Consider the following 8,969-nt stretch of genomic DNA (forward strand, 5'->3'; position numbering starts at 1 on the left):
AAAATTAAATCATTGAGAAATTATTTTCACCTGCACCTCAGAAACCTTTGCTTCTTATCAACCGGAACAACCAGGTCCAGTTTCACAACTTTGTCCCCCAGGCCAGGCGAATAACCATTTTACACAAGGAGAGACCAGGGTTGAGAGAAACAGAGTGTGTGTGCGGGGAGGGCGTCTGGGCTTCCTGATGGTCTTTGTGGACTGGTGTCAAGAAGAATGGGGGTCCAATGCTATTCCCAGTAGCCAAAAGAGGAAGCAGCCCAAACCCCCATGGTGCACATGTAGTGATGCTCATATGTATGAAGTGGAGGGGAAGTAAGCCCCAGTGTTAGGTGGCTTGTCTGATTCTGATGGGGATAGTTGTGTAATTGTCAAACTGTCCGCACTCTCAGTCACATGTTGGCCTGCATTCCTGGACTCCTTTCAAGTCCATCTGCTCTCAGGTTCCTGGCCAGGTAGGAAGCAGGTCAATGAGCTCTGAGGAAGGCTGGCCGGTGGGAGGCTGAGGGCCAGCCAGGCAGAGCTGTGCTGGCACTGGGCCAGCTCCTGGGACAGGTCAAGGATATATGTCACTTCACTAAGTCACTCACACACAAGCAGAAGGGGAGGGGCATGTGGTATTTCATCTCAAGCAATGGATCAGCTGTGATGGAGACCTCTCTGGCTTTCCCCTTTAATCAAACAAGCCTGTGCTTTTTATTCAACCAGGAGTCGTTTTCGGAGTGCCTCATAAGTGCAAAGAGAAGAGATAAAGTTCCTCCACAGAAAGTCTCCTCCAGGGTATGAAGGCTGTGCCCCACCGTGCTCTTCGTGGCTCCAGGTTTCTGATGAACATGGTGTGGAGGCAACCCCCCTTTCCTGATACCCCCCCCCCAATGTAAAAGTCCCATCCTTAAACACTCGCCATGGGCTTCTGCCTCCTCAGTCTCCTCCCAAGTGTGGATCTCGCAGGAAGCACAGAGTAATCTTGGCTATGTCTCCTCAGAGAACATTCTTGGGCACATGCCTGTCCACTTCAGTCGTCAACAAGACATATGTGGAGATTTATAAACTAAGTAAGATGTAAAATCCAGTTCTTCCGTCACACTAGCCACTTTTCAAGTGCTTTGAGATTGCTGGCTGCTGAACTGGGCTGCACAGACCAGAACATTTCTGTCTTGACTGTTTGTCCTGTTAGACAGACTCACTGTATCGGCAAATGCAGTAAACGTGAGTCCCAGGGGGTGGGGTTGGAGCTAGCCGAGGTAAGAGAGGGTTGGTGACAGTGGGGGCAGGAAAGGCTGCTCCTTAGAGGAGACTCATCCTCGTCCTCTGAACACCTTGACCTCCCCTCAAGGTGCAGCTGCATTGAAAACTCTGTTTAGTGACCTTGCTGTAACACTGCCTAGGGCTGAGAACGTGCTGTGACGCTCCAGAGTCCCTGTCCTGAGTAGCTTGCACCCTGAAGGAAAGACAGACACAGACACAAATCGGCAAGCCTGTGTAAGAGGCAGAATCAGACGAGGTGAAGGGAGAAGGTGGTTTTACACAGGGTCATCAGGAAAGGCCTCGCTGACCAGAGAGCTAAAAAGGTGTATGTGGAGGCAAGTTTGGAAATTTCTTAACCTTGTTATGCTCCACTCTTGGGTTTTTAATTTTAAAAATGAAACTTTAACAAAGTTAGGGAGTTCTGGCTGCCTGGAGGTAAGGAGCTGTGCTGCCAACTCAATCCACCAGCTGCTCTGTGGGAGAAGGATGGGAAGTCTCCTCCCGCGCTATTTACAGCCTCTGAAAACCCACTGGAGGGTCAGCTGTGAGTTGGTTCTGACTCAATGGTATGTAATAATAACAACAAAATAAGGTCATCTTGATAACTTGAGAGAAAGATGAGCAATCACCTCCGATGTAATTAACTACCTCTGAAAACCCACTGGAGGGTCAGCTGTGAGTTGGTTCTGGTACACAACAACAACAACTCAGTAACTAGGGTTTGAGTGTTAAACTGGTTGTATCTAGTTAAAAAGAAGAGCGGGGAGGGGGGGAAGAGTGATACTCAAGGCCACAGTTTTGATCCCAGCTTTTAGATGTGGTCTTGCATCTTGTCTTTACTATGATGCCTGGAGCTCTCTCTGCTCTCTTGCTTCCCAGCTACACCACTAAATATATACACCAGACAAAAGGCACCTGTGTAGGTGTGAGGTGAGCGAAGCCTGGTCTGGGCTCTGCATACTCACACCTACCTATTGAAACTCTTTATGTGGTCCAGAGGAAGAAAATGGGACTGGAGGACCAAGGATCTCTCTTTATACAACTCTTGCGTTCCACCAATGTCAGTTACTTCTCCCTCTATCATAGTGTTGCCTTCTGGCCCAGTGATGGGGACCTTTGCTTTCTTGATATTGAGATGTAATCCATATTTGAAGATTCACCAACGGGCTCAAGTATGTGGGAGACAGTGATGAAAATGCAGGATAGGGCGAGGTTCTGATCTGTTGTTCATAGGGTTGCTATGTTGTAATGGACTCAATGGTAGTCTCACCACCAACAGCAGCCAAGGCCAAGAGCAGGTCTGTCAGCTGCTAAGACTCCTGCTTCGCTTCCCTTCGGGTCAGCTCAGAGAGAAGAATGTAAGCAGATTAACACTCATCAACTATTGCAAGGAAAGTACTCATGGGATCCTGAGTCAACTGGGGTGGCGGTATCTTCACGAACAGCCAGTGTCTGATGGACTCCTCCATTATAAGCAGAGGCTCTTACATGTAAGTGAGAACTGTGAACCTTTTACACTTTTCTTCACTGTATGATTTTGTTTTGTTTTAAGGCACAATTATCTCAGGCCTTAAATGGAGTTTCCGATAAGGCAAAAGAAGCTAAGGAGTTTCTGGTTCAACTGAAGAATATACTACAGCAGATCCAGGTGAGTGTCAATTTATAAAGTTTAAAGAAGAAAAGGGGGCTTTGCGATGAGGAGGTTTGTCCGTGATGGACCTTAGCTCTCTAATGAACATTCCCCATGGCCTTAAAACTGTGAACAAAGTTTGAATAGCAGTGGAACATCTATCCTGTAGATGTGCTTTGATTTCACAGTACCTACCCTGCCTACCCCAACACACAGCTGTTTTGTTTCTAATTTCAAGAAATTACCTCTTTCTGAGGTAAACGTCTCGGAAATAAGTTTTTGTCTAGAACACTTGCCATATTTTGGCATCTCTTCTCGATAAAGCTTCTGCTTTTTCTAGGAAAACGGACTAGACTACGAAGCGTGCCTGGTCGCTCAGTGTGATGCCCTAGTTGATGCTCTAACTCGGCAGAAGGCCAAATTACTCACCAAGGTCACTAAAGAGAGAGAGCAGAAGCTGAAGGTAGGTATCAAGACAGCTGGCATCCATAGTCCCCCTGCAGCCGGCCTGGGGGAGGTACCAAATGCTGGCATCCACAGTCCTCCCACTGCAGCCTCTGGAGCTGGCCTGGATGAGATGCCAAGATACTAGCCTCCGCAGTCCCACTATGGCCAGCCTGGGTGAGATACCAAGACTCTGGCATGCACAGCCGCACTACAGCCTCTGCAGTTGGCCTTAGTGAGGTACGCAAGAGCTCTGGGCAAGAGGGCTAGTGGATGGACGGCACAGGAAGAGAGGAGCAAGCTGGTCCTTGAGGCTACACTAACAGACCGTGCTAGGGGCATGGGCCCCCTTTCACCAAAGTGAGTCAACACCTACGCCTGCCTCCCTGTAGACACCCTGTATCTTGCTGTTTGAAAGTCACAAGCGTACTCTCTCCCATTTTAGCTAAAGTCCTTGGCTTCTGTCATGGGTCTCTTCCTGTTCTCACCTAACTTATACGGCAAAGCGATCCGTGACTGCCTGGGATGTGCTCCTTCCTTGAGGGTCTCCAGCCCCATCCCCTGCCTCACGTTCTTTCTTTCCCAGGCACTTGACCATCAGTCATCACAATCTGGCCAGTTTCCACCACGGGAAGGACAGGGCCTTCTCTCATTTGACATTAAGTTTCTGGGGCAGGGCTAGTGTCCCACAGATGTTCTGCATTGATGACAGTATGGTTCATTTTCCAGGGAGCACAGTATGCTTAAAGGTGTTTCCTAACTGAATCAGGAAATCCTGTTTTCTGAAAAAGAGAAGGAAGGAATATTAAGGATAATCCTTGTTTTATAAGTAAAGGAGCTGAAAACGACGTGGCAAATCTCACTACTTCATACCACCCAGAGTTACAAAGGCTTGCTCTGCTGGGCCTTGTTGGGATGGGGTCCAGGAGAGAGTGCATGGGTCACTCGGGGACCCCGCAGGGCAGAGCAGTTGGCCACTTGCTCTGCGTGCTTTTCTGCTCTCCTGTGGCTCTCGCTGTACCGCTGCCTGCTCACTCCCCGCAGGGCAGTCTCTAAAGAATCCTCTCCATTGCAGATGGTTTGGGACCAGATCAACCACTGTACGCTGAAGCTGCGCCAGTCCACAGGGCTGATGGAGTACTGCCTGGAGGTCATCAAGGAGAATGACCCCTCTGGGTTTCTACAGGTGAGTCGGCTCCTGGAGGACACCAGGTGGGCATGGCTTTGCTGTTCCACCTTCATCACAGCTGAGAGAAGATACAGCCGCTTAGGCAAGATCCCTTCTAGTAGCTTGGAGTCGACTAGGCTCTCCCTTTCTCAGTGATTCCAGAAGAGCGAGACTCTGCCTTGGCTCTGCCCGTGTGACCTGGAGCTCCTCCTTACTTGAGATTCAAGTTCATATTTACTAAGGCTGAAATTTTGTTGTAATACTTGTGTGTCTGTGATCCCCTCTCCGTTGCCAAATGGGAAAGGACAGGGTTTGCCAAACAAGCTGGACAGATCCCAGTGGGAGAAATGAGTTGGCAGAATCCGCATGACCCATCAGTGTGCAGCATCCCACAGGCCTGGGCAGGTGACTGCTCCCACGGCCCACGATGTGACCACACTGGTCCTCTCTCCAGGACGTCATATGCCTCAGAGTTATATGTGACTGCGAGTAGGATGGGAATTCAGTTACATGTCTCCTGAAATGGTGACTCTGCAGGACAGGAGCATATTTCTGAGTAAGCAGAACTTCCCAGCAAAGGAGAGCAGAGCTGTGAGGGTAGATGCCGTGAACAGCTCAGAGGAAACAAGTCAGGGAGAGGGGATATGGGGTGCAATCGCTGAAAATCTTGGGTTTTTTAAATATATTTCCCTTTGAAAATATTAGCTCTAACAAAACTGACATGATGAAGAGTGCTGGATATGTGTTAAAAATACTCATTGCTTTGGAATAAGCATAGTCCAGTTTCTTTATTAGTAAATCCTTCTTTTCATTAAAGTAGATGGGTTTTGAAAAATACGATTTTTAAACAGCACAATGAGTTTGGTAAGGGTCTCTGAAGTTGACCTGAGAGCTCATGCTTTGCACAGCCCCTTCTTCCCTGAGTTGCAAAGACAAAGCTCTCCCCTCGCTCGCCAATGGCTGCACAGCTTCTCCTCCGCAAACTGAAACCGCCACCCTCTGCTCCCTTTAAGATCTCCGATGCCCTGATCAAACGCGTCCAGGTGTCTCAGGAGCAGTGGATAAAAGGAGCCCTGGAGCCCAAGGTGTCAGCGGAGTTCGACCTGACCTTGGACAGTGAGCCGCTGCTGCAGGCCATCCACCAGCTGGACTTCATCCAGATGAAATGTAGGGGTGAGCCGTGGTTGGCCACACTTGCATGCTTCTCTTAGGGGAGGAGCCAAATGGGGAGGCAAGCTGAGAGCCAAAAGGAGATGGGTGGAGTCCAATGATTCTTATCAGGGACTTGCGTCAAAACTCAGCCAAGCACCACTGTGGGATTGAGGGAGGAGCCCCTCAGACTGCGTCCTGGTCTCCTCATTTATAAAACAGAGACTGTGCATCCCAAAACACTTGCTGAAGGGTACTCTGGTGGCCTAGTGGCAAGAAGCTGCACTGCAGTCCCAGAGGTGAACAGTTCGAATCCACCAGATGCTCTGCTGGAGAAGGAGAGACAATCTCCTCCTGTACCAGTCAGATCCACTTTGATGGTACACACACACACACACACACACACACACACAAATATAAAAACAAACACTTGCTGAGTGTCTGGTATGTGGCAGGGCACTCTGGTGGCTTAGTGGGTAAGGAGCTGTGCTGCCATCACAAAGGCAGGTGGTTCGAATCTACCAGCAGCTCTACACGAGAAGGATTTACAGTGCCCCTCCGTGCAATTTACAGTCTCTGCAAACCTACTGGAGGGTCTGTTATGAGTCAGTCCTAACTCAACAACACACAACAACAGCTACTACTGTGTGCCAGACACAGTTCTGGGTGTGTAGTACACAGCCATAAACACATCTACTGATTCTCATCTGAGACTGAGTTTATATTCTAGTAGAAAAACAAGAATTAAACAAATAAATATGCTTTGTTACCTATGGGCAACGTGGCGAAAAGGCAGGAGAAGGAAGTTGTGGTGGAGGTGCATGAGGGCTAGGGAGTGAGGAGGTGCTGGTGGAGGGGAGAGGGACAGGGCAGTTAGCGGATGAGTATTCCAGGAGGCTCAGGGCGCAGGAGTAAGTTTTCTGTATTCTAAGAACAGCGAGAAGGTCATAGGAGAGAGCTGAATGAACCAGCTGGAGCGGCACAGGAGATGAAGTCCAGGATTGCATAGTTTGCACAACTTGACTTAGCTTCAAAGTCAGCAAGTGAAGGCTCCAACAGATTTTCACAGGCTGTAAATTGCACGAAGGAGATTGCCCATTTCCCACTGACCTCCTGGTGGATTTGAACTGCCCGAGATGTGGCTTTGGGGTTCATGCCTCCAGAGCTCTGTACCTTCTCTAGAGATGCCAGTGTGCGTTTAGGAGAGGAAATAAGGATGCATTTGCTGTCATAATTTTTTAAACCAAAGTGTCAAAGGACTGAGAATCACACCTAGAGAACCTGTGAACTCAAAACCCCTTAGATAGAAACTGCTTGGCCATTTTTTAAGTCCCCACTCATTTGTCACACACATCCTGGCACCTCAGAGATGTTTGAAAATGTCACCTGCTCTAGGTGCAATGGAGATGGCATGTGGACAACAGGAGGGAGCTGGCTGGGTCAACGTGAGCCCTGAGGAATGGAGGGGCCTGTGATGCCCACAGGAGCTGCTGCCCAGGGCACTCCAGAGTGTTGGGACTGTAGAGTCATAGTGGATGCTTCACACTTCTGTGATCTAGGGACACCTGGGAGCTCATGCCCTGCCCAGCCATGCTTGAGAGCAAGTCTGTAAGCAGGAATGAGGCTTCACTCCAGTGAACTCCCAAATCCCAAGAGATCTGCCCTACTATGTCCAGCCAGACTGAGAGATGTCATTGTTGCAAAACTGACACTGGTATTTCCCCATAAAACAGCAGTATGGACTAGGTAACAGTTTCTAAAATCTCTTGAACTCAAACACAACTCTACTCAGTGAATTTTCTGAGGCTTTAATTTGCAAGAGAGGAGATCGCTCATTATTCTCCCATGGAACTGCTGGTGGATTCGAACCTCCATAAAGGCTCTGCTTTAGGTTAGCAGTACAGCTTCCTTCTGACAGTCCAGCCATTAGAAGCCTCTCAAACACAGCCAGAAAACAATAACATCCTTGCATCGCGCCTTCATAGAATTTAGGACACATGTGATCAAATGCCTCATCCCAGTGACCCACTGTTGAGTCCTTAGAGAGTTTCCATTGCCGCGTCTGGCTCATTTGGAGTCTTGTACACTTAGCCAGAGGCTTCAGGGCCTGTAGTGAGGCAGCCCAGGGACGATCTTCGTGCTCACAGCTGTCCCTGGGGAGAGGAGTCCGCAGAGGCTGCGGGAGGGACATGAATCTGAACTCTGTTGGAAATACTTTAAGCTCCTCACCAATCTGAGTCAAAAACAGTGCTTCTCTGTGGAGGGTGAGACAAGGGTCTACCTCACTTGGAGCCTGTAGATTCAAGGATGGCAGCCTCATGCTGGGATTCCAAGACCCAGACTGAGACATGCCATCAGATGCACTGGCCCTCTCTCTCAGCCCCATGGCACGGTAGCCCCTGGGGGGCGGTGGTGCATGCTAGAGGCAGATGGGAAAGGCTGGGGTGGCACACTAAGCCAAGACCCTCCTCCTTCCAGTGCCACCGGTGCCACTGCTGCAGCTGGAAAAGTGCTGCACCCGTAACAACAGTGTCACCCTGGCCTGGAGGATGCCCCCTTTCACCCATAGCCCCGTGGACGGCTACATCCTGGAGCTGGACGATGGTGATGGCGGGCAGTTTCGGGTAAGCCTGGCTCACTCCATTCATGCGTTGCCAAACCCCTGGCCTGTCTGGTCCTGCCCTTAGGTCTGAGCCAAGGCCTCATGCATAGGCTCAGGAGATAGGATACTTCACCAAGGGCTGGCTGAGTGTAGTCACAGAGAGGACCCAGTGGGCTTCCTGGGAAGACTGGCAAAGGAGTGGTGCTCAAGGTGCTCTGCGTGGGGTCAAAGGGGAGACCAGAGGAGGGTCCACCTGCACTTACTTCCTCCCCAAGTTAATACTCTCAGTCTAATCAGTTTCTGTCCACCCCTCTGAGATAGCACCAACTCTTCTGCACACACCCACAGCTCTGTTCCTGCCAGAAGCTAGCGTCCTCAGTCTAACCAGTCACTGTCCACCCCTCTGAGATAGCACCCGCTCCCCAGCACACAGCCACGGCTCTCTGCTCCTGCCAGAAGCTAGCATCCTCAGTCTGACCAGTTACTGTCCAGCCCTCTGAGATAGCACCAGCTCCCGAGCACACAGCCACGGCTCTCTGCTCCTGCCAGAAGGTTTTCCTCACCTGGATTCTTTGTTTCACTCACTGTGTCACATGGCTTCATCTTGTTTCTCAGAAGGTAGAGGATTCTAGAGAGTGGAAAGCACTCTCTGGCCTCCCTTACATCCCTTCATCTCCCTGGTATGGTGCAGGGCTGGTAGAAGACACTAATGAAATAGTTGTTGGATC

The 8,969-nt window shown here is 49.9% G+C and overlaps 1 protein-coding gene across 1 annotated transcript in view; it reads left to right on the forward strand.

Moving 5' to 3' along the window:
* TRIM67 (tripartite motif containing 67) overlaps positions 1-8,332 on the forward strand; it is a 43,218-nt gene extending 34,886 nt beyond the window's left edge. The window contains exons 3-8 of the mRNA XM_006902889.1: positions 2,801-2,896; positions 3,219-3,341; positions 4,398-4,508; positions 5,504-5,663; positions 8,118-8,263; positions 8,327-8,332. Coding sequence (XP_006902951.1) covers positions 2,801-2,896; positions 3,219-3,341; positions 4,398-4,508; positions 5,504-5,663; positions 8,118-8,263; positions 8,327-8,332 — 642 coding nt within the window. The remainder of the gene's footprint in view (positions 1-2,800; positions 2,897-3,218; positions 3,342-4,397; positions 4,509-5,503; positions 5,664-8,117; positions 8,264-8,326) is intronic.
* Positions 8,333-8,969: the final 637 nt, after the last annotated feature.

Source organism: Elephantulus edwardii, unplaced genomic scaffold (assembly GCF_000299155.1).
Source record: "Elephantulus edwardii isolate Elephantulus edwardi_28Jun2011 unplaced genomic scaffold, EleEdw1.0 scaffold00466, whole genome shotgun sequence".
Lineage (NCBI taxonomy): Eukaryota > Metazoa > Chordata > Mammalia > Macroscelidea > Macroscelididae > Elephantulus > Elephantulus edwardii.